The 27,761-nt window shown below is 35.0% G+C and overlaps 6 protein-coding genes and 1 long non-coding RNA gene across 8 annotated transcripts; 2 read left to right on the plus strand and 5 right to left on the minus strand.

The window, feature by feature from the left end:
• Positions 1-94: 94 nt before the first annotated feature.
• LOC9330393 lies at positions 95-1,255 on the minus strand. Its single transcript, XM_002894286.2, has 4 exons — positions 1,121-1,255; positions 773-1,037; positions 561-690; positions 95-461 (listed from the first exon to the last, which is right to left on the minus strand). Exons 1-4 carry the CDS (start codon positions 1,253-1,255, stop codon positions 95-97), a joined length of 897 nt encoding a protein of 298 aa, XP_002894332.2.
• Positions 1,256-1,878: 623 nt separating this feature from the next.
• LOC9330394 lies at positions 1,879-2,649 on the minus strand. The gene is made up of 4 exons (XM_021010547.1): positions 2,517-2,649; positions 2,236-2,378; positions 2,067-2,151; positions 1,879-1,966 (listed from the first exon to the last, which is right to left on the minus strand). The coding sequence occupies exons 1-4, from the start codon at positions 2,588-2,590 to the stop codon at positions 1,879-1,881; spliced, it is 390 nt and encodes a 129-aa protein (XP_020866206.1). The 5' UTR covers positions 2,591-2,649.
• Positions 2,650-3,777: 1,128 nt separating this feature from the next.
• LOC110224463 lies at positions 3,778-5,435 on the minus strand. The gene is made up of 7 exons (XM_021010549.1): positions 5,430-5,435; positions 4,924-5,004; positions 4,664-4,711; positions 4,441-4,500; positions 4,283-4,354; positions 4,126-4,173; positions 3,778-3,984 (listed from the first exon to the last, which is right to left on the minus strand). Exons 1-7 carry the CDS (start codon positions 5,433-5,435, stop codon positions 3,802-3,804), a joined length of 498 nt encoding a protein of 165 aa, XP_020866208.1. The 3' UTR covers positions 3,778-3,801.
• Positions 5,436-5,771: 336 nt separating this feature from the next.
• On the plus strand, positions 5,772-7,642 carry LOC9330395. Of its 2 annotated transcripts, XM_021015164.1 has the most exons (3): positions 5,772-6,621; positions 6,719-6,801; positions 6,883-7,642. In XM_021015164.1, the coding sequence occupies exons 1-3, from the start codon at positions 6,082-6,084 to the stop codon at positions 7,397-7,399; spliced, it is 1,140 nt and encodes a 379-aa protein (XP_020870823.1). In that variant the 5' UTR covers positions 5,772-6,081; the 3' UTR covers positions 7,400-7,642. The 2 variants fall into 2 exon arrangements, with proteins under 2 accessions (XP_020870823.1, XP_002891661.2); XM_002891615.2 differs by having other exon boundaries at positions 6,719-7,642.
• A 2,288-nt stretch (positions 7,643-9,930) lies between these two features.
• Positions 9,931-12,216, plus strand: LOC9327724 (IAA-amino acid hydrolase ILR1-like 5). The gene is made up of 5 exons (XM_002891616.2): positions 9,931-10,325; positions 10,829-10,954; positions 11,068-11,382; positions 11,451-11,579; positions 11,675-12,216. The coding sequence occupies exons 1-5, from the start codon at positions 9,978-9,980 to the stop codon at positions 12,074-12,076; spliced, it is 1,320 nt and encodes a 439-aa protein (XP_002891662.1). The 5' UTR covers positions 9,931-9,977; the 3' UTR covers positions 12,077-12,216.
• Positions 12,217-16,949: 4,733 nt separating this feature from the next.
• On the minus strand, positions 16,950-17,995 carry LOC110224561. Its single transcript, XR_002329044.1, has 2 exons — positions 17,749-17,995; positions 16,950-17,626 (listed from the first exon to the last, which is right to left on the minus strand). It is a non-coding gene; the product is annotated as an uncharacterized LOC110224561 (long non-coding RNA).
• Positions 17,996-18,699: 704 nt separating this feature from the next.
• On the minus strand, positions 18,700-22,782 carry LOC9327725 (probable LRR receptor-like serine/threonine-protein kinase At1g51880). Its single transcript, XM_021014044.1, has 12 exons — positions 22,539-22,782; positions 21,403-22,428; positions 21,178-21,316; positions 21,033-21,104; positions 20,891-20,962; positions 20,733-20,801; positions 20,461-20,642; positions 20,014-20,384; positions 19,799-19,925; positions 19,660-19,722; positions 19,347-19,536; positions 18,700-19,253 (listed from the first exon to the last, which is right to left on the minus strand). Exons 1-12 carry the CDS (start codon positions 22,618-22,620, stop codon positions 18,845-18,847), a joined length of 2,802 nt encoding a protein of 933 aa, XP_020869703.1. The 5' UTR covers positions 22,621-22,782; the 3' UTR covers positions 18,700-18,844.
• Positions 22,783-27,761: the final 4,979 nt, after the last annotated feature.

Raw genomic sequence — 27,761 nt, forward strand, 5'->3', positions numbered from 1 at the left:
AACCAAGATGATCCGAGTACAAAACCAAAAACGAACAGTTAACATTTCCGATATTCACAAAAGAGTCACACGGGCAACGTCCAGACGAATCGCACTACGCATCCACCGTTAATGTCCTAGTTCGAATCACTTGTCTCACCAACACATTAAGACCTAAGACAAAGTAGCCAAACAAAAAATCAGATATAAAAACAAAAAAATAAAAAATAAAATAATAATGAACATAGGAAATGACTACCGACATAGTGCAAAATTCAGCAGCCTCAGGAACATCAGGATATGGCAAAACCTTAGAAATCAGCCCCTGGTTAACAATCCTAACATTCTTTGGTCCATCGAAATATCTGTCTACCTTCCACAGACGCATAATACAGACCAAAGGCTTCGAAACACACAAGTCATAGTGCTTTCGGAACTCCATCGCTGAGCGTCCCGACACCAAACCCTCGATAGCATTCCCGCTTTATATTTATTCAAGAAAACACAAACAAAACAACAAAAATAAAAATGATATAATTAACATTTAACACCAAACAGGACAATACCCAGACAAAATTCACAAAGGGAGAAAATATCTATTTACTAACCAAGGCCCACGAATCCGAAAGCTCAGTCTGAAGCCAGTGAGATCTGATGGATTTGTCCCGACATTCACCAATTCACCAACATCAGACAAAACCCCGATCAAATCTAGTTAAGAAACAGACACAACTATAATTCAGACAGGTATTTCCAAACACAACAAACAAAATGAGCATTATATATAACTTACCAATCAAGACACTCTCGTCAACCGTTCCGTCAATTATCGAACTGAACTGAGTAAAGGAGTCACGGGGTTCAGTCGACGGTGGATCGGCGGGAAGAACGACAGTCGTTCCAAAGACAGACATTCTGAAATGATGATTGGTAAGCCTGACCCTATCAGAGTTCTCAAGAACACGAAACGCCGTAAAAGAAAACCATCGATCTTCCTTCAAAAACTCAGCATAATGTTTCGCATATTCACTATTAATCCAACAATCGATCTTAAAACCCTAGACACACGACATAGTCTGTTTAGTAACTAACACGAATTAGCATTTTAAAATCAAATCTATACAGAACAAAACCAAAGTACCTTATCATCCACCAGAACCAAACGGAGAGCATTCCGAGGATTTATGCAAACAGTAATCATGCGCAGAACCTTCACTCTTATGTGCCAACCCGTAATACAAGGGCGCAAAATCGAAACATCATGGAAGTAAGCCATGGTAAAGGAAACAACTAAAATTGATAACTGGTTATAGATACTTCAATAAGAAATATCGATAATCCGAAAAGACGAAGCAAGAAATCGAAGAGTTTTTTTTTCCTCTGTTTTTTTTTTTAGAAGTAGCAGCGTGAATTAATAAGTGGAATTGGAAGTATATTACAACTAATATAGAAATCAATCTAACGTAACATCGATTACTGAATAATCAATAATTAAATAAAAAGGTTTTTATCCGTTCAGAAGATTTGATGATTGGAAACAGCAACTATCCATATTTCGGCTGTGTAATTATTACAAACCATGCAAGATATGACAACACAAGTCATACATCAAAAATCTGACATAATCTCTACCACAAGCTAATCTACAATATAAAATAATTAGAAAATCTATAAAGTAGTTTAGATAACTTCAACGAATCTAAAGATAAAGACATATTCAAAACTCGAACACAAAAGATAATTGTTACAAAACCCAAATAAATATCTCAACATGACATAATAACATAACACAAGAAGAAGAGATTTTTACAAAAAGATATTAAACCAACAGAAGAGGGTATCCATGTTTATGCACACTACGGAAAATAGGGATACAATTCTTGATTTACACCAAGAACATTAAGAATTCTGATCAACAACTTCACCGGCGTCATCACAATCCTCACCTACTTCAATAGCCCATGTAACCCTAGCTATGAAAACCGACCTGAGAATTAACTTTAGTACCTTAAACCAAATAATAATTTGAATCCCTAACAAAATCAAACTACATATATAAACACTAAAAAATCACAATAATCATTTACATCATCCTCAAGTCCTTGATCTCCGGTAATGTGGGCTCAAGATATATCTTAGAACAACCAATTCTGGTGGAGATAGAAGGTTCACCTATAGCCACATCAACACAATTTGAATAAGCCCTTTATATATATTATCTATAATAGATTCGACATCAATACACCAAATGCATACCCATGAACTCATCGACTTTCCAGAAACGCAACACACAGAAAACAGGTTGATAACGGAATGAAGCCTGGTAGCCTCGGCTTGTCCACACATTCATAAAATCAGCAGCATAATGACCAAGCGCAAAACATGGCAGCTCCCTACCTCTGTTTTATTAATCACCGTTTCAAAAACACTTAAGATCAGTGACAGTCTTTAAATAAACTCTACATAATCACAAAAAAAACCAAGAATAACCATGGACTAAATATAGCACCAAAACAAAATCAAATTCATAGACTTACTTCTGATCCATGAGACGGAAATATAGATAATTGCATGCAGTACTTGCATCATACTCTCCGGGAACATAAGTCATCCTTTTAATTTCAGACACATAGACCACAACTCCACATAAATCTAGCAAACTCACAAAAAGACCACATATCACTACAAATCATACCAATAGAGACATAAGAGGTTTCTAACAACACAGAACAACTAACAAATAAAAAACTAAACATACTTCAAACAATAATAGAAACCAAAAATGAGATTAGCTAATAAAAAGAATGTGACACACCAAAGGGACGATTTGCCTCCAAAAGCCTCCTCTTAATGACAGAATATTTTGCAAACTCAAAAAAATTGGGCGAGTAGAGATCATAAATCAATGTCATCTTTGTATCACTGTGGAACTTGATATGGAAAGGGTGAAGTGTGTTCGGGGTCCTCCGGATCGGAACAGAAACAACAAAGTCAGAAATAGTATACCACGCATCTTCCCTTAACTCCCTCATATCAACGTTATGGAAAGGACCACAACCGATTGTACCCTCAATTTTTGTCCCCTAGGTACATGCAAAACAACAAAAAATCAAATATTTCTTAACACAACTAAACAACGAATCACAAACCAAAGACAAATAATCCTTAAAGATTTATAATAAAATAAGCAAAACTATAAAAATAATCTAGCAGATCCACCCAAAATCAACAAACTAACCGATCAAAAGAAAAAACGACAAAGACACACGCACCTGCTCGTCGGCAAGAAGCATTTCTGTTTTACACCTAAATCCATAGATGCGAACCCTCCAAAGACTCAGAATCTTCACCCGAACGTACTTAAGCGTCCTACCTCGAGAAAGATTAGAAAGGTAGATTTGCTCGGACATCTTTGAACGAAACCACCGCCCAAGACCCTTCAGTTTTCTTTTAGGAATCAGAGAGAGATAGAAAATCTCGAAATAAATGAAACAATTGTTTACAGTGCACATACACGGTGGAAATTGAAATAAGCAGTCATAGCCACAAATTTTTAAATTTAAAAAATATCTTTTTCCTAATAACTATTTAAAACATAAGAACAGCAACAAAATAATATTAATAACTATGTGAATCTCTAGATTATACACAAAACAAACTCACACCATATTAAGATAGATAACGCCAATAAGAATAATTAGAACCATCGCTAATATGATATAATGAGTTAGATCGACATAAATTTTTAAAACAGAATATTAATCATTAACTAAATAAAATATATAGAAGCCAAATAAATAGCAACAAATTCAAATAAAATAATTACTCATCATCAGAGTCTTCAAATATAGGCCCCGATCCAAAATTTGGTACGGTTTGATCAATACCAAACACCAAAGGATATGATCCGTATCTATCAACAGATACATCACTACCCTTAGCAATATAACTAAACAACAAATAGATACTGCTGTAACTCCTAGCTTTGCTTCCAATCTCAGTCCTCTACATCAAAAAAAAAAAAAAAAAAAAAAACCCCAAAAATAAGTAGACAATAGAAAACAAACAAATAATTTAGAAAACACGAAGACATCTATAATAATAGGACATAGGATCTAACAAATACGTAAACTACACACAACATACCTCTTTCAAAATATTCGGTCGCAATGAATACTTCAGCCAACTCAAAACCTTTACAAACAAACAAAACAATTAAAATCATACCTTATAGAATGGTAAGATATTCTGATGTCTATATATACAAGTCATGACACATAAGACAATAAGAGAACAAACATACATGCTTACAAAAGCCCACGCGATCCGTAAAACACGACGGAGCAACAACTCTTCTACGCCAATCCCGTGTGGTCTAAAACATCAGAGAAACAAATATATAAATTAAACATAAAACGATTATTACGTTACATAATAAATACACAAGATTCGACAAAATACCTTATTAAAATAAAACATATCATTCGTGCATCTTCGGGAGAAGGAAACACCAGCGGTTACCTAAGCCAACGGTACGAAATAAGAATAACCCGTAACATTTGATTATCGCGAAATATATATACAAAAAACAAAAGCCAAATCATCATTTAAAAGTTAGAAAATTAATATCAAACTAAAACCGATCCACAATAACCAACATATTAGATACAAATAAGAGAAATACCTGTTTCCAATAAACCGACACAAACCGAGATATGAGTTCATCGAGTACCTTCAAAATCACGGTAAGATGAAAATCAAACAATAAGATGTCAAACCTTGTACATAAACTCAAAACTATTTGACAATTTAATTATAAATCAATACTAAAAAATAAAACGCAATAAAATCGCATATAAAAGTATATACGATAACAGGAAGAAACACATAAATGTATATGGGTAAATAAATATAAAAATATACAAATTAAAACTATAGAAGTACCTCCCCAAACCTCGCTCTTTGCTCGTCAACACCACCTTCGTCAGAAAGCTTTGTCGATGGAACCTCCCACGTTATACAAAACTGAAACACACACCAAAAACAACAAATTAGCAAAACAATAAATCATCGAATAATGCAAAAAAATAAAACAAACAACACAAACAATATACACACGACCTTTAAAGGTCCATAAAAACAATATTTGCATGACAAACAACTCGATTCATCAGAATCGTAGTAGCTATATAAAAAAACCATAACGGTGAAAACTATCTAATGGCCACAGAAAAATAATACCTAATCCTCTGGCCGATCAACAATATATATAGCTTTAAGATTAGGGCAAACACCAATCATTATCTTAAGAAATTTTACTTTTTAATTAGAAACAAAATCAGAAAACTAACAAAAACGAATTTTAACTGCTAAATTATAGAATTATCCAAAAAATTAACAAATAAATTTAAGCTAAGATTCCATAATCATTAAAGTCGAGATATTATGACCTCCATATCCCCAGCGATCATACTATAAAATAAAAAAAATTAAGGGTGATTAAGACTAATCATCACAAAACACGATTAGACTTATATACCCTTAACAACTAAGAACAAAAATTTTCGAATTAAGGGTGTTTAGGACATTATAATAGAGATCAACACACGATTAGACTTATATACCCCTAATTACGAAGAAGGAGAAATTTCGAGAAGAACAATTCATTAAGGGTGTTTAGGACAAATCATTCTAACTTTTAACCACAGGCCTCCAATGCCCTAACTTTCAATATGGTGCGTTTCTACTTCTCAAATAATTATTGTAGAGATAAATGCGAAATCAAAAGCTGAAACGGTCAATCTACACAAGTCAGATTGAGAGATTTCAGAATGGATTTCTTCATTAGACAGAAGTCTTCGACGCATAATCAAATGCTAAAATTCGAGAGCTTGTTCAAATGTCTAACTGAGAAAGATTCAATTTTTCTTTCTTTCTTGTTTCTTCTTCTTCTTCTTTAGATTCAAGTTCTGATTTTTATAAATCAAAATTCGTTCGTCTCTTTGAAAAACCCAAATCTTTCTTCTGGGTTTCTATAAAAAAAAAACTTTTTGTTGTTGTTGTTGTTGTTGTAGATAGCTAAGAAAGTGAGGAGCTTTTTAGATGAAAGTGATGGTAATGGAGATGGAGGAAGGTGTTAAAGAAAATGGTGCATCAACCCCTAAATCGAGAGTCACAAACCAAACTAGAGCTCTTTTATCAATGCGTCTGCTTCAGATTTTGTTATTGTTTCTTGTTTTGACTCTTGGGATCTCTGTTGTTGGTATACACATGATCAAGTTCTTAAAGATTCAACATTTGGATCCTGTGGCTCCAACCACTGTGCTCTCTATGTATGACCATGAGACTGTTAGTTTAGATAGCTTTATTAGACCTCCTTCCAATGTTTGGCACTCAATGAATGACACTGAATTGCTTTGGCGTGCTTCGATAGAGCCGCAGAGAAATGGGTATCCGTTTAAACGAGTACCTAAACTGGCTTTCATGTTTCTTGCCAAAGGTCCTTTACCATTTGCTCCACTTTGGGAGAAGTTCTTTAAGGGAAATGAGGGTCTTTACTCTATCTATGTTCATTCATTGCCTAATTATAAATCGGATTTTTCGAGGTCATCTGTGTTTTACAGAAGATATATCCCTAGTCAGGTACTGTCATTGATGTTTCAGAGGAAAATCTTGCAACCACTTGTTTTGTGTTTGTTTCTTGTGTTCCTTACATTATCAGTTTCTTTCTTTGTTATAGGCTGTGGCATGGGGAGAGATGAGTATGGGTGAAGCTGAGAGGAGGCTTTTGGCTAACGCGTTGCTCGATATCTCTAATGAATGGTTTGTTCTGCTGTCTGAGTCATGCATTCCTCTGCGCGGTTTCAGCTTTATCTATAGTTATGTCTCTGAATCAAAGTATAGTTTCATGGGTGCTGCTGATGAGGAAGGACCTGATGGAAGAGGCAGATACAGGACTGAAATGGAACCTGAGATCACTCTAAGCCAGTGGCGGAAAGGGTCTCAGTGGTTTGAAATTAACCGGAAACTCGCTGTTGAGATTGTTCAAGACACTACATACTATCCCAAATTCAAAGAGTTTTGTAGACCTCCATGTTATGTTGATGAACATTACTTCCCCACAATGCTGTCTATGAAACATCGTCTTTTGCTGGCTAATCGGACATTGACATGGACAGATTGGTCACGTGGTGGTGCTCATCCAGCTACTTTTGGTAAGGCTGATATAACGGAAAGTTTTCTCAAGAAGCTTCCGGGAGCCAAATCCTGCCTCTACAATGATCAGCAGTCTCAAATCTGTTATCTATTTGCGAGAAAGTTTGCTCCAAGCGCATTGGAGCCCTTACTGCAACTTGCACCCAAGATTCTTGAGTTGGGTTCTAACATATCTTCCACTCGTCACTCTTGGTTTTTGTTTTGATAAGTGCTTGAGTTTAGAGTATGATCATGGACCGAACTGGTCATTAGTTTATCTCCTCTTTCACAATGAGATATTACAGGTATTGTGATCCTTTATCATATTTTTGACATGTCAGATTATTGAATAAGAGAGTTTTGAGTTCTTTTCAGTCCCTAGGAGCATCCGTTTCTATGTTTAGAAGTCTAAAATTACTCGTAAATTGGGTTTTTTCAAGAAGAGTAAAGGAACTTTCTTCTAAATGCTGTTGTTTTTGCATGTTCATTTCATTTCCTCATGGTGTCAAGGAAAAGCGACTGTACTAGAGGGATCAAAAACTAGAAACCAGTAAAGCTTGAATCATGTCGTTTGTCTTTGTTCCTAAGAAAAATGGAATAAATTGAGGAGAACATGAAACTTAGTCCATGAAGATTGGGATAAAGTAAAGGGCCATGGATTTCAAATTTTAAAATTTTGGAGTAAAATCTTGGAAAATGCAGTTTTAAACGTATTACATAAATTATGGAAACCATATAAAACTGACAGCAAGAATATCTTCTTATTAAATAAAATTCTGTTTTCAAAATTGCTAAATACTAAAACATAAGATATGGCCACATGTCAAAATTAAATTTGTTAATATATTTAACTATGAATTAGGACCTCCACGATATCAAACGAAATATCATAATAAATTAAGACAATTTTGCAAAAATATTTTTAAAATAAGTCAAAATATATTTTAAGAAAATTATGATAACGACACGTAACATTCAGAAGCATTTATTAAGATTTGTATTATGATTAGAAAAACATTATGGTGAAAAGAATGCGATCATAAGAAAAATATATTAAATTTTTGGTTATTTGTTAATTTTTTAAGAGGATTATCTCTCTTTAACATAACACAATCCAAAATCTTGTGTTTTTTTTATCATACTATTTTGTTGGATATATTTATAATTTTTTAAGAAATTAAAATATTGCTTATTCTCAGTACAACTCTTTGTTTAATATTTTTTTACTTATGATCGCATTTTTTCACCATAATATTTTTCAGATAATAATGTAAATCTTAATAAATGTTTTTGAAGGTTACGTCTTGTTATCATAATTTTCTTATACCGAACAGAATATGAGTTTATGTTAGTAAACGTGTATTCGGTTCGATCACACAAATATACTAATGTGAGACCAAACCAAATTTTATAATACTACAAAGAGTACATGAATTTGCACATCAAAATATTTTCGTTGGACGAACAAAATAAGATTTACTAACAGTATATATATATATCACGATATACTAAAACTATAATATAAATTACATTTAGTTAATCGTTATTTAACAATATTTTATCCAAAAACTGAAAATTCAAAAAAAAAAATCAAATGTGCTATTTGTCTAATGGTAACAAAAATTATTTGTATAATCTCAACTAAATTGTGAATGAATTTTTATAGCGCAAAAACCTTAAATTTAGAAAAACAAATTGCAAACGAATTTGGAAAAAAAAATCATATATCCTAAGCTGGATTTAATTTTAATATAACGATAAAAGAAAATTAAGTTGAGTTTACTAATATTAGCGGTTATTTTACCACTTATGAAAAAGTGAGGGTTTAAAATCACACAAAAAAAGTTGAAGGTTTTTTACATGTTTTTAGAAAAAGTGAAGGTTTTTTTACCCATTTTTCCTAAAACAACGAAAGAAAGAGAGAATAACCAATATATAAGGAAAGACGATTTAAATCAAAACTGGAAATAATTGCCCCTAAAATTACAAAGAAAATTCAATGTCTAAAGCATGCATGGTTTACCCGTTTTAGGTCAGGATCGCTACCATTTAAAACCAATCACGGAATTCGTTTTATAGTCGAAGAAATGGTTTGGCGAAATGTTTTTTCTTTCTTTTTTTTTCCAATGTTTTGTTTTTTAAAAAAAAATACGTACAAAAAGAATAAATATTTATGAAAGAATCCATCAAACACGTTTTAGACGTGCTTTGTAGCTATTTGTACCAAGAGAAAATATACACACCGTCCAACAATACGTGTCACGAAAGCTTGAACTGAAAATGAAATGATTCTCCAAACAAAGAGAAAAGATCTTGCAAATCAGAAAATTTAAACCAAATACATTCTCGAAACCTTTATTTACTTTGTATCTTCTAATGTTTATAATCTAGGTTCATACTAAACAACCCTTTTCTTTCATTTAATAATTTAATTATATTTTAACCGAAACTATACAATCGATGACTAAGTAAGAAGAAGAAGTTGGGATCAACTTCACAGTGAAAATGTTCCACATGTTTATTAAGTTCGAATTCGAACCGTGAGTAAAATATTTAAATTTCGTCAAGCGTCACAATAATTGATATACTAACAAGAAACCTTCGCTAGTTGATCCTAATAAATTTGGGAAAATAATATTTTTTTATGGTGACTTGGGATCGAAGAAAATTACAAAAAAGATGAAGATTTTATGAAGTTTCCGTGTTGTATTTGGCTTGCTATTTTGTGAGTTCTTGGTTATAAATGCCGCTTTCTCCTTCATGTTTTCTTACTTCATCATCACGCAGAAATCTCTTGATTCACAATGAGTTTCTGCAAATTGGTTTCTTTTGTTTTGATCCTTCACTTACTCAACTCGTGTCTGATTTCATGTTCCTCGAATGAGTTGTCTCAAATTCCTAAAAAGTTCCTTAGTCTAGCTAAAAGAGATGATTTTTTCGATTGGATGGTTGGAATAAGAAGGAGGATCCACGAGAACCCAGAATTAGGTTACGAGGAAGTAGAGACATCTAAGCTAGTCAGGACAGAACTGGAGAAGATTGGTGTGTCTTATAAGTATCCAGTTGCTGTAACTGGTGTTATTGGATATGTTGGAACTGGTCATGCCCCCTTTGTTGCTTTGAGGGCTGATATGGATGCACTTCCTATTCAGGTATAAAAAAGTTTTCATTTTACAAAGTTTTTGAATCTATTCCCCTCTAGAGCTAAATTGTTTAATCACTCATATTTGGCTAGTCAAAATGGTGTCATGTTTTAGGTCCATTAGAAATCCTAGAGAGTACGTTACTCGCCAGCTATACTCACCCTGGAAAATTAGTTGAGTGATACATAATCACCGATACTTCTTCGCTAGCTAGTGTTTAATATTTAGAAAGAGCAGGACCGGCCAATAATGAAAATGGTGGTCCTGATCAAAAAAGGAATAATTATGGCATTTCGGTAGTTTTATTTTTGAAAAATATGTGTGTCTGTTAGTATTAAATTTTTAATTTCTCTGAATAACAATTTTTAGTAAAACAAACAACATAGTAACTGGCATTTAAGATATAACCATTCTCATTCGACTTATGGATCAGATTTCTTATGTGATTTTAAATTACTTGAGTTGCAAGCTAGTGGATTCTAATTGAAGAAGATAATGATTGAATTGTATAGGAAATGGTGGAATGGGAACACAAGAGTAAGATTCCCGGGAAGATGCACGCTTGCGGTCATGACGCTCACACTACGATGCTCCTCGGTGCTGCAAAGTTGCTCAAAGAACACCAAGAGGAGCTACAGGTTTAGTGTTGTGCTGTATTTGTCTAGCTAATAACAGGTTTAGTGTTGTGCTGTTGCAATCATCATGTTGTTTGGTTTCTTATCTAACACTTGTTGGACATTTTATTCATCAGGGTACAGTGATTCTGGTTTTCCAACCAGCTGAGGAAGGAGGAGCAGGTGCAAAGAAAATCGTGGAGGCTGGAGTGTTGGAGAATGTGGGTGCAATCTTTGGATTACATGTTTCCAATCTATTGGGATTAGGTCAAGTGAGCTCAAGAGAAGGTCTATTGATGGCTGGTAGTGGACGTTTCAAAGCTACGATAAGCGGGAAAGGAGGTCATGCGGCTCTTCCTCAATTCGCCATAGATCCAGTATTGGCAGCTTCAAATGTTATTCTAAGCTTACAACACCTCGTTTCGCGAGAGGCAGATCCTTTAGACTCGCAGGTATAATTTGCTCATTGGCTCTTCAAGAATTCATATTATAGCATGTGAGTTGATTTGAGTGCTTACAGGTGGTTACAGTTGCTAAATTTGAAGGCAGTGATGCTTTTAATGTCATTCCCGACTCTGTTACTATCGGTGGCACATTCCGAGCCCTTTCACCTAAAAGTTTTGAGCAACTCAAGCAAAGAATTGAGCAGGTCAGTAACTTTGCACTCTGATGTGTAGTTTGATGAGACCTCTGTCTTCCTCTCCTCTCGAGACCAAACTTTAAAACGCGAGTCCAATGTTTCAGGTTATCACAACGCAAGCAAGCGTAAATATGTGTAATGCAACAGTTGACTTTCTTGAAGATGAGACTCCTCCTTTCCCTCCCACTGTGAACGACAAAGCCTTGCACCTGTTTTACGAGAACGTTTCAGTGGATATGTTAGGGATTGAGAATTATGCTGAGACGCTACCAGTGATGGTATCAGAGGATTTCGCTTTCTACCAAGAAGCAATGCCGGGACATTTTAGCTTTGTTGGGATGCAGAACAAATCTCATTCACCAATGGCGAACCCTCACTCTCCATATTTTGAAGTTAATGAAGAATTACTCCCTTATGGTGCTTCCCTTCTTGCTTCTTTGGCCACAAGATATCTTCTTGAGTCGTCTTCTTCGCCAAATAAAAGTTACATAAAAGATGAACTTTGATACTACCGTTGGATCTCTCTTCTTCATCTCATATATCTACCTATCCAAAATGTCAACCATGGTTACATGGTAACAGTTTATTCTATGTAATTCTCAGTTTGTTAACCAATAAAATAAAAGACAGTGTCAACCTCTATTAATTCTTTCTCTGCGATGATGAATCTGAGGAAACATAGTCTAAGTCACCGAAGAGAAACAGGAGGACACAAAACTGGAAGTTCCTTAGGTCACAAGTATAGTGCTTGCAAAATTTGTTCCCCACGCTTGACTGCTTAATCTTTTCTTCCCATACAAAACCCTAATCAGATCCAAACTATAAACTGTTAGTGGTAATTGAGTTTGGTCACATATTTAACATATATTAATATATGTATGAATGTGTATTAACGGGTGTGTGTTAATGAGTTGTGTTATTAAGTTGTCGGTTTCCACAAGTTACGAACGGTTACGACCGTACGACATGTATATAAGTGAATGAGTGTTGTTGTAATAAACCAACAAGTTTCAGATTCAATAAAAAGTTTTTTCGTTTACTTTTCTTCTTTAGAAGAGTCTTATCTCTTACTCTGTTTTTTTATCCTCTTCAAAATACCAACATGGTATCAGAGCTATGGAGACAACAATGCAGCAAGTTATTCCAATTTTCAATGGTGAATCATACGGGTTCTGGAAAATCAAAATGATTACCATCTTGAAGACACGAAAGTTATGGGAGATTGTCGAAAACGGAGTCACGGCAAATCCATCTTCTGAAAGCACATCGGAATCGATTAGAGAGAGAGAAGATCAATTGATGAAAGACATGTTGGCTCTCCAAATCCTTCAAAGTGCAGTCTCAGAATCTATATTTCCGAGAATTGCTCCCGCGTCGACCGCAAAAGATGCTTGGAATGCTTTGGAAATGGAGTTCCAAGGAAGTTCACAAGTAAAGATGATCAATCTTCAGACTTTGAGAAGAGAGTATGAGAATCTGAAGATGGAGGAAGGTGAAACCATAAATGATTTCACAACCAAGTTGATTAATCTGAGTAATCAACTAAGAGTTCATGGAGAAGAGAAGTCCGATTACCAAGTGGTTCAAAAGATTCTAATCTCCGTACCACAACAATTCGACAGCATCGTTGCGGTACTTGAACAAACAAAAGATCTATCAACTCTTTCTGTCACAGAGTTGATAGGAACATTGAAGGCGCATGAGAGGCGTTTAAATCTCCGAGAAGATCGTATCAATGAGGGTGCGTTTTATGGAGAAAAGCTTGGTTCAAGAGGAGGAAACAAGCAAAACAAAGATCGCCATGGGAAGACCAACATGTGGTGTGGCGTGTGTAAGAAGAACAATCACAATGAGGTAGATTGTTTCAGAAAGAAGAGTGAAAGCGTTTCACAAAGAGGTGCAAACTATGAAAGAAGATGCTACGTGTGCGACAAGCCAGGACACATAGCCAAAGATTGTAAACTTAGAAAAGGTGAAAGAGCACATCTAAGTATTGAAGAATCAGAAGATGAAGATGAAGATGGGTGTCATATGCTATTTAGTGCTGTTGAAGAAAAAGAGATCTCAACAATCAAAGAAGAAACGTGGTTGGTAGATAGTGGGTGCACCAATCACATGTCTAAAGACATTAGATACTTCATAACCTTGGATCGTAGCAAGAAAATTACCATAAAGATTGGTAATGGTGGGAAAGTCGTTTCCGAAGGCAAAGGAGACATAAGAGTAACCACAACCAAAGGAGATCATGTCATCAAAGATGTACTTTATGTACCCGAACTAGCAAGAAATTTGCTTAGTGTCTCCCAAATGATATCAAATGGATATCGGGTCATCTTTGAAGGCAACAAGTGTGTGATTCAAGACGTAAAAGGAAGAAAAATCTTGGAGATCAAGATGAAGAACAGAAGCTTTCCAATTCGTTGGAAAAATTCAAGAGAAGAAGCATATGTGGCTTTCGAAGAAAAAGAAGAACAAACAAATCTCTGGCACAAGCGTTTTGGTCATGTGAACTATGACAAGATGGAGAAAATGCAAACGCTAAAGAGTGTAGAAGATCTTCCAAAATTCGAAGTAATAAAAGGCGTATGTGCGGCTTGTGAGATGGGAAAACAACCAAGGAGGAGCTTTCCAAAGAAATCTCAAAGCAACACAAACAAAACCTTGGAGCTTATTCATTCAGACGTGTGTGGTCCAATGCAAACGGAGTCAATAAACGGGAGCAAGTACTTCCTCATGTTTATTGATGATTTCTCAAGAATGACGTGGGTATATTTCTTGAAAAACAAGAGTGAAGTGATCACAAAGTTCAAGATATTCAAGCCTTATGTGGAGAACCAATCGGAGAATCGGATCAAAAGGCTTAGAACAGATGGAGGTGGTGAATTTCTATCGAGAGAATTCATCAAACTATGTCAAGAGAGTGGCATACATCATGAGATAACGACTCCCTACTCTCCACAACAAAATGGTATAGCGGAAAGAAGAAACAGAACGCTTGTAGAGATGGCAAGATCAATGATCGAAGAGAAGAAGTTATCTAACAAGTTTTGGGCTGAAGCTATTGCAACATCAACATACTTGCAAAACAGATTGCCATCTAATTCATTGGAAAAAGGAGTTACACCAATTGAGATATGGAGCGGAAAGAAACCAAGTGTTGATCACTTGAAAGTTTTTGGGTGTGTATGTTACATACACATACCGGATGAGAAGAGAAGAAAGCTTGACACTAAAGCCAAACAAGGGCTGTTCGTAGGCTACAGCAACGAATCAAAAGGGTATAGAGTGTTATTGCTAAATGAAGAAAAAATCGAAGTGTCAAGAGATGTGACATTCGATGAGAAGAAAACATGGAGTCATGATGAAAAAGGAGAAAGAAAATCGATTCTATCGCAAGTCAAGATCAACTCACAAGAACAAGGAGGAGGAAATGATCTAAACGCTGAAATAGATCAAGTGAGCAACGCTTTGAATCAACTTCATATTTCAAACAGAGCAGTTCAAAACTCAGAAGAAGAAGGAGAAAATAATGTTGGTCCAAGAGGTTTCCGATCAATCAATGATCTCATGAACCAAACCGATGAAGTTGAAGGAGAGGCACTTATACATGAGATGTGTCTCATGATGGCTGAAGAACCACAAGCCTTGGAAGAAGCAATGAAAGATGGAAAATGGATAGAAGCCATGAGAGAAGAGTTGCGGATGATCGAGAAGAACAAAACATGGCAAGTTGTGGCAAGACCAAAAGACAAAAATGTGATCAGTGTCAAATGGATCTTTCGTTTGAAGACTGATGCAAGTGGAGAAGCAATCAAACACAAAGCAAGATTGGTGGCCAGAGGATTCACACAAGAGTATGGTGTGGATTATCTTGAAACTTTTGCACCGGTTTCAAGATATGATACAATAAGGATCATAATGGCGATTGCGGCTCAACAAGAATGGAAACTCTTTCAAATGGATGTAAAGTCAGCATTCTTAAATGGATATTTGGAAGAAGAAGTTTACATAGAACAGCCACCAGGGTTCATAGAAGAAGGAGAAGAAGGAAAAGTTCTTAAACTTCACAAAGCGCTATACGGTTTAAAGCAAGCTCCTAGAGCATGGTATGGACGTATTGATGGATATTTTATCAAGAATGGCTTTGTGAGAAGCATCAATGATGCAGCGCTTTATGTGAAGAAGACCTCAAAGGAGATAATGGTGGTTAGTTTATATGTTGATGACATCATAGTCACGGGAAGCAAAATAAAGGAGATTGAACAATTCAAGGAGGAGATGAAGAATGAGTTTGAAATGACCGACTTAGGAGAGCTAAGTTACTTTCTCGGCATGGAAGTAACCCAAAACGAAGAAGGTATTTTCTTGTCACAAGAAAATTATGCAAAGAAGCTCTTGAAGAAATTTGGAATGCAAGACTGCAAAAGTCTGTCAACACCATTAACTCCTCATGGAAAGAAGAAGGAAGTCTTAAAGGAGAACCTTGAAGATGTTACAAAGTATAGAAGCATAATCGGAGGTTTGCTATATCTTTGTGCTTCACGGCCAGACATCATGTATGCAAGTTCATACCTGTCTCATTACATAGCTGCTCCAACGATGCAACATTACCAAGAAGCCAAGCGAGTTCTAAGGTATGTTAAAGGTACTTTGAACTATGGCATTCAGTTCAAGCGAGTAGAAGAACCAGAGTTGGTGGGATTCTCCGATAGTGATTGGGGTGGTTCAGTGGAAGACAAGAAGAGTACAAGCGGCTATGTCTTTACGATTGGATCTGGTACCTGCTGTTGGAACTCAAGCAAGCAGAAGACGGTTGCTCAATCAACGGCTGAGGCCGAGTACATTGCGATTTGTTCTGCAGCAAATCAAGCCATATGGCTACAAAGGCTAGTGAATGAAATCGGATTCAAGACTGAAAAAGGTACAAGGATTCTATGTGATAACAAATCTGCAATTGCTATAGGAAAGAATCCAGTTCAACATCGTCGAACAAAGCACATCGACATCAAGTATCATTTCGTAAGAGAAGCTGAGCAAGAAGGAAAAATCAAGCTTGAACATTGTCCAGGAGAGTTTCAAGTCGCTGATATCTTAACCAAACCGTTAAACACGTTAAGGTTTGAGTCTCTACGAGAAGAGCTAGGCGTGAAGATGAAGCCATGATCAAGGAGGAGTGTTGGTCGTGATCAAGTCTTCATGGTAGTTTTATTTAGAGTCTTATATTATAGAGTTAAGTAACTGAGTTTTGTTATGTATAAACTATTCGTATTACACACCGAAGAGATACGAATAGAATCGTTAACTGCAAAACAGTTACACGTGTATGTATGTGTCTCCACATTGGGTTGTCTTGTAGAGACGTGTCCCTTAGTCAAAGTGTGTCATGTAAAACTATAAATACAGTTTATATATCTAATAAAAGTGTGTGGTTTTACGTTATACAAAACAGAGAGGTAAGACAAAACAGAGTAAAATCTGTGTTGTCCGATCCTTAAACACTTTGAGAGTTCAAAGTTCTACATGGTATCAGAGCTTATTTGGTCTTGGAGCCTGTCCAAGTAAAACAAAGATAAGAAAAAATTCCGCTGCGAGAAGAAGAGAAAGATGGAGACAACAAATTAACGGTGAGAAACCGAAAAGAAAAAAAAAGGAGAAGAAGAAGAAACAGGGAAGGAAGAAAAAAATTGATGGTGACAAGAGAGGGTACCATCAACCTTCACAAACGTATTCACAAGCATTTCCTTCAAGAAGAAGGCTCCAAAAGCGATGAAGAAGATAGGAAATCTTTTCTAAAGGCAACGGAGAAAACGGATGTGGATTTGGAGTTGTGGAAGGAGAATTCTGAAACTTTGTTCAACAAGGTCTTGGTGAAGTTCAAGGATGCAAAGAAGACATCACTTGATGAAGTTGAGAATCCGAAGTAGGAGTCAACTGAAACAAGACGGAGGAAGCCGCCTGTGTAAGAAACAGAGCAAGGCTTAGTATCAAAAGGTGTTGTTGAATTGTAAAGAACACTGCAACACGGAGTAAGCTTCTGTTGGGAGAACAGTGCAAGGCTACTCAGCAAAAAGGTTCAAGGGAACTGATGAGACGTCATCGAGACGTGATGGTGATCAAAAGAGGACACCATAAGAGGATGCTTACCTCGGAGAAAAATGGAGCACAAGAGGATGCTTACCTCGGAGAAAAATGGAGCATAAGTCGGTTGAAGAGTAAACCGAAGACGACGTGAAGAAGATTCACGCACAAGACGTCATGGAGACGTTATGGTGATCAAAAGAAGACACCGAAGAAGACGTGACGATGTTCACGCACAAGGCGTCTACGTGACGTGATGGTGATCAAAGGAAGACACCAAGCAAAAAGGAGAGATGCTTACCTAAGAGTGAAAGGAAGCATTGGGTTGTTGTAGATACAATCGAAGAAGACGTGGAGAAGATTCACGCACAAGAAGTCACAGAGATGTGATGGTGATCAAAGGATCACAAATTTGGTGATCAAGAGGACACCAAAAGGGAATAAGAAGAAGGCTCACCTAAGAGAAAGGGAGTGGAAGAAGGTTGCAAGAACAGCCGTGATAAAAGATCCCGGAGAAGACATGAGGAAAGGTCATGGAGACTTCAAGTAAATCGTAAAAAAGGTCATGGTAAACTTGAAGGTGACATGGAAAAGATTTGCGGGAAAGAAAAATTCCAAGAGCTCTTATGTCAAAAGAAAACAAATACAATTGACAAAAGAGTGTCATATTGTGCAACAAAGAGAAAGACAACAACAAGAGGAAGAAGAAAAGGTTGTGAAGAGAAGGAACAGAAGTCAACAAGAAGCGAACTTGGGTTTAGACAGAAACTCAATTAAGGGGGAGTGTTAGTGGTAATTGAGTTTGGTCACATATTTAACATATATTAATATAGTGTATTAACGGGTGTGTGTTAATGAGTTGTGTTATTAAGTTGTCGGTTTCCACAAGTTACGAACGGTTACGACCGTACGACATGTATATAAGTGAATGAGTGTTGTTGTAATAAACCAACAAGTTTCAGATTCAATAAAAAGTTTTTTCGTTTACTTTTCTTCTTTAGAAGAGTCTTATCTCTTACTCTGTTTTTTTATCCTCTTCAAAATACCAACATAAACGGTAAGAAAAATCCTCAAATGAATCAAACCTGTATGCACAACGATTTTTTTGGTTATTCCAACTCACAAAAAAAAAAACTTATGTAACAAATTATTTTCAGAGACCACAAACATTACAAAAAAACAAAATCAATAAATAATCATCTCAAACGAGGAGGTGGATTGGAACCAAAGCCAAGTGCGAGCTCTTCAAGTGAATCTGTTGAAACAACTGGCAAATGCTTTTTCCTCTCAACCTCTACAGCTAAACTCTCCTTAAGAGCCGTCACCACTTGATTCATCCCGGGTCTATCGCCAGAATTTCGACAAACGCAAGCCACGGCTATTTCCACGGTCTTGAACGCAGAGTTTGGATCATAGTCTCCGCAAAGACTTGGGTCAAGAATCTCTACAATATTTTCTCTTGAAAGCAAAGACTCAACCCATTGACTTATATGCATCCTTTCCTCATTCTTTATGATTGCGGGTTTCGCGGTAACAATCTCTAATAGAACTACACCGAAACTGTACACATCACTCTTCTCTGTTAACATGTTTGATGTGTAGTACCTGCAATAAAAGATAAGATATTCATATGAAAAGACCGAGAAAAGAAAGCACATTTCTTCTGCATTTTCGCTAAGATTCGAGCTTTGAGCTTACTCAGGATCGACATATCCAGGAGTGCCTGCTATGGCTGTATTCAAATGACTTCCCTCTGCTGCATCAAACGCTCTCGAAAGGCCAAAACCGCCTAACTTCGCATTGAAATTTCCATCTAAGAATACATTTGTACACTTGACGTTTCTATGAATGATTGGCGGAGTGCAGCCAGTATGCAAATACTCAAGTCCTAAAATTCAACGGCAATAACTTAACTTGTTATAGAAACATAACTTGTTTTAGAAACAGAACTCCAAGATATATAGAGGGAGATTGTTTCAGTCCAATACAAGAGTGAATTTCAAATGCTAACCTTGTGCGACATCAACCGCTATCCCGAGCCTATCTTCCCAGCTAAAAACCGTTGTACTGTTCTCTGCACAAGAGAAGATCATAACTGAGATATTGGTTTTACTTTAAGAAGAATGTAAAGCAGAACAAGATTTCAAAACCTGAGATATGTTGTTTCAAGTTTCCATTAGCCATATATTCATATATAACCGCCATTTTATCGCCTTCGTTGCAATAACCAAGCATAGTTATAAGGTTTTTATGATGAATTCTGAAAAGGTGTTTGACCTACAATCAGCATTCACATAAGCTCTTCTAAGTCCCTTTTCATTAACTATCAACAAAAAAATATATTGGTTAATAACAGAGTATATACCTCTGCTCTGAGTTGTTTGTAGCCTTGAGAAGATAGTGAAGAAACAAGCTTGACAGTTACTTCTTTACCATCTAACTGTCCAAGATAGTTTCTTCCAAATCCTACCTTCCCTTGATCTCTCTCAAACCCATTTGTAATATTGACAATCTCTGCATATGTAAACTTCCTATTTGCGGGTTCCAAATCAAAGGCATCAACTGCTGTTTCATTCCCTCCATAGTCTGTCATTCCGCTCTCTATTCTCTGTAAAGATGGTCTTGTTGAAAACCCGATTTCTCTTCGCTGCATAGATGGACGCATTGAACCGGTATCTCTCCTCTGTAATGACGGTCCATTACTCGTAGCTGTAACTGTCCGGTTAATCGTTCGACCTGCAGCAAAAACCATACACATTACCAACACCATTTTCCCGTAAAATCGAAAACATGTCACTTCACTAAAACATACCTTGTTTATTTTTTCTCATGATGATAAAAAATATAGCTGCAGATATGATAATAAGAAGAAGCAGCCCTGCAAGTGATGCAACTAATGGAATGACAAAGCTGGGAAGTTTATTTTTCTTTGATCTATTTTGTGAGACCTCTTCACAAGCATTTGTAGAACAAATACTTGGATTCCCATTGATACTGCATTAGATACTAAGAAGTATGAGTTAAACCGTTCAACAGTTTCTCAAACATATATAGAATGAGAAAGAAATGTGTTTTTTTGAGTACCTAAACGACTCTAGCCTCTCTATGAGACTAGATGGTAGAGGACCACTAAGCTGGTTGTTCGCCAAATGTCTACAAAATCCACAGTAGATAATGTCATTTACTGGTTATCAGGAGTTATAAGTTATTTTACTATTATGTCTGGTTGAGAAAATACATACAAGACTCTCAGGAATTGGAGTTGAACTAAGAAAGCTGGTACTGGTCCAGTCAAATTGTTATTTGATAAGTCCCTGAAAGTTAAAAACGTGAGCGACTACTACTATTTGCATACCATTATTACCACCAAGAGAACAATCTTACAGAAGTTGCAACTGTGAAAGCCGCGATATATCAGACGTTATCTCTCCTGTCAATCCGGCGGATGACAAGTTCCTGTTGCATAGAGCTAATAACTGCTGAGACTCACTCAAGATTGAGAGAAGGAAACTGTTTATAAGACACTTACAAAGCTATTACTCTAGGCATGTTTGTGCCACTGAAGCTACAATTCACACCTTCCCATGTGTAAGCTTGAGGCGCACACACGTCTCCTTCCCAGTTTCTCTTGACTTTATATGCAGACTTAATATTCCTCATAGCGGAAACTAGAATGTTCATAGAGAAAATGGGTAAGATAGAGCCAGAAAAATGCAGACCTGGAATGGAAAAGCAGAGGAATGAGAGAGTTTACGGTCGTTTTGATCGGTCGATGATTGCGGAAGTTTCTTAGTAAAGTAAGTCTCCATAGCATTGATCAGAGGTGGAAGAGATGAACTCTGAGTCTGACGAAGAGAAAACTGGAAGCTCTGTGCTTTCAAAGGGTTTGGAGTGATCAGGGCTAAGGTCTGGAAGTAATTAAGACTAAGCGGTCCCCCAAAAGCCTTTCCGTTCAACAAGATTACGAATTCTCTTGTTTCCGCGGAATTGGAACTCGGTTGTTGAAGTTCCGTGAAATACAAGTAAACGAAAAACTCGAGAGACGGATCATCTGGAATCCATCCAAAATCTACAAACCCTCTTGGATTATCTGGTACAATTCCAGTTCTCATTACAACTTGGGGAAGACGGAAATTACCGGTACTATTACTTGTGAGAGAAGTCGACGGGTCACTTAACGGCTTTGTCCCATTTGGCGTTGAGGGAAACCATATCCGATCAAAAACATCGTTTGGATACCTGACCGTTAAATTTGTTGTCGATCCAAAATCCAACCGTTGAAAGAGTTGAAGTGATTCAGATTGAGACACATAAGAAGAATTCGGCAATGGTCTAAGTTCCAATACCGATATAAAAGGCGTACCGTTTCCTGTATTCACTAAACACACTTGTAATGTATCTGTCAACACATAATATATGATCTCCTTGGACTCTGTTTGGAGAGGGGACACCAATTCAACAGTGTCCCATTTGTTTGGACCCAAGTGAAGATCAAATCCCGGTATCTCGTTCCTCGAATCGTAGTTACCATACATAAAAGCCGCTCGGATCAAATACTTGGTGCTGCTTTTAACAGCAATAGTGTAACAGTTTCTGATTCCCTCTGGAAAACTTCTAACAGACCACATGCTCTGCATCATATTTTGTCTACTCTCAGGCGCAACGAAATTGCTTGTCCCTGTATCCGTATAACTCGAATCCGAAACATACTTAATACCAGTCGATGTTTCCGTGTAGCTGGAATTTTCCGATTGTAACCCGCAGTCTATGCTAATGAACCCTATTCAGATGTTTAAAAACCAGTTTTTATCTTAAAATTTCTCTGTTTTTTTTTTTCATATTATACAGATAAAAGATCAAAGAAGAGCATAATATGTAATTTGACCAAACCTGATTGATCCTGGGCAATGGCAAGATTGATGATAGCCACACAACAAAGGAACGTAAGCGCCTTCGCCTTCGATGCCATCATCTCGGTTCTTCAAACGGCAGAAACAACGATCATCTCCTATAATGTAAAACTGGTTTATCCATTTGTGTAAACACCAGAGTTTTTTTTTTGTTCAAAGTCAACAACTTTAAGACAATGTCAACTCTCTGGTAGATATCAATTTTGTTGTGCTCACAACGTATAAATCATTATCTAACAAGTAGACACTAATCAACAAAAAAGCCAACTTGTATTTTTTAGTTGATTTCTTTAAATAACTTGTGTATATATAGGCTAATGAACAAGTCAACGATATGTGTAGACAAAAACCAGAGACTTCAATTTCTTAATTCTTTAGTTTGACCAAGACAAAAAGATTATGTTCACATGGGTTCTCTCCTCTGTAATTTCTCTGTAATGAATGGGTAAACAGTGTCACTCATCATGATTTGTTTGAACAAAACTACTTCGTAATGGTGTGTAAATCGGAAACTTGTGTCGGAAGAATCATTGTAAAGGGAGATTGTGGCTGAGAATTTGTATCAAACTAGATTGTTACCTGTGGTACACCGCGGGTTAATTATTTGATTTTTTTTTGTCTTTTTATAAACTGATGAATTTGTTGTATATAATATTTTTTGTTGGACATTGCGAGTCACATGCGTTGTAACTAAAAATGAAAATTTTAAGTTGTATTTTTTTGTTTAGTGTTTAAAATTGTATAATTGTATTTTGATTTGTTAATCCCAGGATTTCACCCGTGATATATTATCCCGTATTAATATCAATCTAAATCCGACCCGTCCCACCATATAATCATGTCCCGTAAAATTAAACATCATTTTGTTATTTCTTTTAATAACACTTTTATTTAAAAGACATATAATTCGAGTCAATTTAAAAGTTTGCTTTCAAATAGTTTCTATAATATATATATATATATATATATATATATATATTTTTTTTTCAAATTAGTGTGTGTTTTAGACCAACCCGTAAAAATATTTTAAAAATGTATATTAAAATACTAAATAATTGTATTTCGATTTGTTAATTTTAAGATTTCACCGAGGTATATTGTCCCGTTTTAGATAATTTTAGAAATTAAGAAAATATCTGAATGGCTCAATTCCGGGTCTGAGTAAAAAAAAATATACGACCTGATGAAACGCGCAAATTTGTTTTTCAAAAATGTTAATATAGATTGTACACATACTTTTTTCTTCATCGATTGAGTAATATATGTCTGTTTAAAAAAATTTGAATCATAGCATATGCAGAAAAAAAATCGAATTTTTTTATTAAGTATATATATTTTATAATAGTTCAAAATAATATAAATATAAGATCATATAAAAGTGAAATGAGAATCATATATTTATGTTTTAATTAGGTAGAGAGGTTTTAGGAAATTAGTTCAAATTTGTTATATTAGCATTAAATAATCATATTTGATTTCTATATCTATAAAAATTGTAGAGAATATGCCATAAATAAAGAGTTTAGGTATAGTAATTAGTTGAGAAAATATATATTTTTTAGATTTTATTGATTAATTTTCGTTTTTTAATTTTGTCAAAAATAAGGAAAGATCCGATTGAAAATTTCCGGGTCAAAATTAAACAAAATTTGACCCGATTAGGAACCCCAAAAAGTGTTGCAAAAATGTATAGTAAATGGCAACTCTATTACCAAAAAATAGTAAAAATTGTAGTAAATTAAGGGTTATTTTGCAAAAAGTTTTTATTTTTTTATATATATAAAAAGTTGTTATGCCTACGATTACACAAAAGAAAGAACCTAACTAAGATCTCTACATAAATTGACCTACACGCTTCCTTTTTGCAACGTTTTTGGTTGATGAGAAAGATCTTCACCACCGGTTGGGGTTTGGCTTCACCAGCAGGTGCTGGAGTTATGTCTCATAGGATTCTTCGTACATCCTTAAACAACCATTATTCTCAAAATGTCTATACGAATCGCACAAGAGGCTTTGCAACTAAACCTAAAGAGAAAGACAATAGAACACAAAAAGTTAAGAAGACAAATAAAGTAGAGGAGAAGATGAAGAACCACTGTAATATATATTTCGAAATTTTCATGTGTAATGTGCAGCACAAAGGGAATGGGAAGAAAAGAACCAACCGAACCCGGAAGAAGCTCGAACTCTAGAGGATGGTAATGTACTCGTAGACAATGTACTCGTTGTTCCACTTGGACGTCCTGTGAATGTTAATGGCCATCAGGTTTTTTAGTAGTTTTCATTTGTTTTCAGAATTATCCTCAGATTTAATTTGTTTCATATCTTTAGGCTAATATTTTCTCTTATCGTTTTGTTGGCAGAGTTGTTTATGGCACAACGAGTACATTGTCTACGATGTGGGACAGATTAGAATGCGTTATCTCATCAATGTCAAAATACAACCTTGAAATAAAAGTCTACTCTCTTCTGTTTAATGGATACTCCTATATGAATACATTTTTTAACAAGAAAGTATTATTTATCGAGTCATCCATGATTGATTACTCATTAAAGTACAGTATATAACTAATGATGATTTTTTTGGTCAAAGCCTGTTTATTTTTTCTTCTTCTGGTAACGAACATGTTTTTTTTTTGTTCAACATCTAATAATGTTTTCTTATCTTTACTATAATATTTTCTGCTAAAATGCTATGGAAAATTAGCCCCAATACCACTTTTTCAAAAAGTTTAGGTCCAGTACCACTTTCTGAGCCCACTTAGCATCCATACCACATTCATCATGTGAAAAGACGATTCTACCCTCCAACTTACTGAGACAAGACCCTGCGGTTGATGGGACTCTCCGAATTTTCTGCCGTCCACAGTCTCTCTCCTAACGCATTGGTAACCGTTTTCGTCCCTCTGACTGGTAAAACAAAGTTGTCTCCGAGTAAATCCAGATCTTCGTCTTCGGCTCTCTGGCGGAATAAAATAAAGATCAAGTTGTCTCCGAGTAAATTCAGATCTCTGGCTGGTAAAACCACATCATCTGGCGATGGACAATCAAGAGAAGTTGTCCCCGAGTAAATCCAGATCTCTGGCTGGTAAAACCACATCATCTGGCGATGGACAATCAAGAGATCTGGACTTATTCTTGAGGGACATCATTCACTCTATTCCATAATTATTGTCCATGGTAAATGTAAACTGCATTTAATGCAATGTTTTGTTCTTCTTCTCTGACACAAAGTTGTCTTTCAGACAAAGTTGTCCTTCTCTGACACAAAGTTGTCCCCGTTTCCCAACCGACGTCTACTGTAGCTCCTTCCCCTGACACATACCTGACGCACCGAGAAGAGCAAAATCGTCCAAGAGTTGCCACACAAACACCAAATGTGGTATGAATGCTAAATCCATTTCAAATGTGGTACATTTGCTAGGATTTTCCCAAAATGTGACACATTTGGCAAAATTCCCAAAATGCTATTAGTTCTGGATAAGACATTTTATTTTATATATACGAAACTAAAAGCTCATTTTCTTCCTATGTCTTTTTTCCTTCTAATCTTCTGTCATATCATCAATAAAAATATTTGATTTAATTTATTGTAATAATATATTATATGTCGCATATACGATTATAATAAATTCGTAATTTTATTATGAGATTTTACAATATCTAATAATGTTTTCTTATCTTTACTATAATATTTTCTGCTAAAATGCTATTAGTTCTGGATAAAACATTTTATTTCATATATAAGAAACTAAAAGCTCATTTTCTTATTATGTCTTTTTTTTTTCTTCTAATAGTCTGTCATATCATTATTAAAAATATTTGATTTAATTTATTATAATAATATATTATATGTCGCATATATGACTATAATAAATTCGTAAATTTTATTATGAGAGTAATAAGAAGAAAAAAAAGTCAATGGCTGTCGTCAAAACAAAACAAAGTCAACAGTCAAACCTTAATAAGGTTAGGCCATGTGCACTCGTTTCTTTTCGAGAGATTTGGACATCGACATTCGCCGATCATGTCCAAAAAAAGTATACTATTTAGGCCACTTGGTTTTGGTTTTTGATTCTTTTTTTGTTTACTTTCTGAGAAAGTTGATGATTACTGCATCGCGTTTTAGACTTTCTAAATCATTTTTGCATGCGGTCAAATGATCAAAATTTTCTAAAATTGATTTATCTATCGAATTAATAATTTTATTGGAAAATCCAAAGATACCAACTTCTTTAGAAAATAGATTCTTTGAACGACATATTAATGTGTAATTAATTAATTAATTTTTTATATAAAATTTAATTATTTTTATTTTTATTTTTTGTCAAAGTTAATTATTTTTATTTTGTTATGGATTGTTTACAACGTTGAAAAGCTATTCAGTTATAGAATTAACAAGAAGATAACATATGTAGTTAAACATATTGTAATACATAAAACGATTAATTGATTTTAAAATTTAGTCATATTTGAGTTTTTGATATTCTCATGACAACAATACATTTTATGGTAATGTTTTGAATCTTTTTTACTGTTCCACTGTCGTTAATTTTCAATAATAAACAACCAATTGTGGAAGCCCTTTGTTGGTGCAAGACTAACTGAAAAATTTCAAACTGATATAAATATATATATATATATATATATATTATATATATAACTATTTACTGTGATTTCGAATGTTAGAGATTAGACCGTCTATCGTTGGTATGACACATGTATGTAATAATCGTTAATGAAAAAAAGGGAAAGTTCCACTTCGTAAAATTGTTTGTGGAGTCTTTAATTATAATCGTATGTTTTGTACAGTAAAATAGGTAAATCTAATAAATTGATCATCATTTATAAGAAGATTAAATCAAGATATTTATGATGATAATATAGGAAACAACAAATATAAAATACAACCAAAATTATAATTTTCAAGTTCCCTAAAGGAAAATATTTAAATTAGCAAGTATTTTCTATTTATGTAATATTTAAAATATATATAAAAATTAATTTAGAGAAGGGTTATAGTAATTTTACTGTAAATATCAATAACATGAGACATTTACGAATTAAAAAAAACGTTTTCAATTGTTATGTTTATAGAAGATGCATGTATATCGCCCTCTAGGCAATAATTCTTGTAATAATGATGCCAAATTGATATTTGACTATATATATATATTCTTCTCTCATTTTTTTTTTGTTCAAT

This window comes from Arabidopsis lyrata (genome assembly GCF_000004255.2).
Source record: "Arabidopsis lyrata subsp. lyrata unplaced genomic scaffold ARALYscaffold_1, whole genome shotgun sequence".
Taxonomy (NCBI): Eukaryota; Viridiplantae; Streptophyta; class Magnoliopsida; order Brassicales; family Brassicaceae; genus Arabidopsis; species Arabidopsis lyrata.

Coding starts and splice junctions, on each gene's coding strand:
- LOC9330394 (XM_021010547.1), bottom strand. CDS start 2,590: ATGACTTATGTTCCCGGAGAGTATGATGCAAGTACTGCATGCAATTAT. Junction 2,152..2,235: donor GAAAGTCGATGAGTTCATGG/GTATGCATTTGG, acceptor ATGTGGCTATAG/GTGAACCTTCTATCTCCACC. Junction 1,967..2,066: donor ATCAAGGACTTGAGGATGAT/GTAAATGATTAT, acceptor GTTAATTCTCAG/GTCGGTTTTCATAGCTAGGG.
- LOC9330395 (XM_002891615.2), top strand. CDS start 6,082: ATGAAAGTGATGGTAATGGAGATGGAGGAAGGTGTTAAAGAAAATGGT. Junction 6,622..6,718: donor GAAGATATATCCCTAGTCAG/GTACTGTCATTG, acceptor TCTTTGTTATAG/GCTGTGGCATGGGGAGAGAT.
- LOC9327725 (XM_021014044.1), bottom strand. CDS start 22,620: ATGATGGCATCGAAGGCGAAGGCGCTTACGTTCCTTTGTTGTGTGGCT. Junction 20,643..20,732: donor GAGAGGCTAGAGTCGTTTAG/GTACTCAAAAAA, acceptor TATCTAATGCAG/TATCAATGGGAATCCAAGTA. Junction 19,254..19,346: donor CCTGGATATGTCGATCCTGA/GTAAGCTCAAAG, acceptor CTTTTATTGCAG/GTACTACACATCAAACATGT.
- LOC110224463 (XM_021010549.1), bottom strand. Junction 4,501..4,663: donor TGTCGGTTTATTGGAAACAG/GTATTTCTCTTA, acceptor CCGTTGGCTTAG/GTAACCGCTGGTGTTTCCTT. Junction 3,985..4,125: donor GACCGAATATTTTGAAAGAG/GTATGTTGTGTG, acceptor TTTTTGATGTAG/AGGACTGAGATTGGAAGCAA.
- LOC9330393 (XM_002894286.2), bottom strand. CDS start 1,255: ATGGCTTACTTCCATGATGTTTCGATTTTGCGCCCTTGTATTACGGGT. Junction 1,038..1,120: donor TGGTTCTGGTGGATGATAAG/GTACTTTGGTTT, acceptor TCGTGTGTCTAG/GGTTTTAAGATCGATTGTTG. Junction 462..560: donor AATAGATATTTTCTCCCTTT/GTGAATTTTGTC, acceptor ATAAATATAAAG/CGGGAATGCTATCGAGGGTT.
- LOC9327724 (XM_002891616.2), top strand. CDS start 9,978: ATGAGTTTCTGCAAATTGGTTTCTTTTGTTTTGATCCTTCACTTACTC. Junction 10,326..10,828: donor TGGATGCACTTCCTATTCAG/GTATAAAAAAGT, acceptor TGAATTGTATAG/GAAATGGTGGAATGGGAACA. Junction 10,955..11,067: donor AACACCAAGAGGAGCTACAG/GTTTAGTGTTGT, acceptor TTTATTCATCAG/GGTACAGTGATTCTGGTTTT.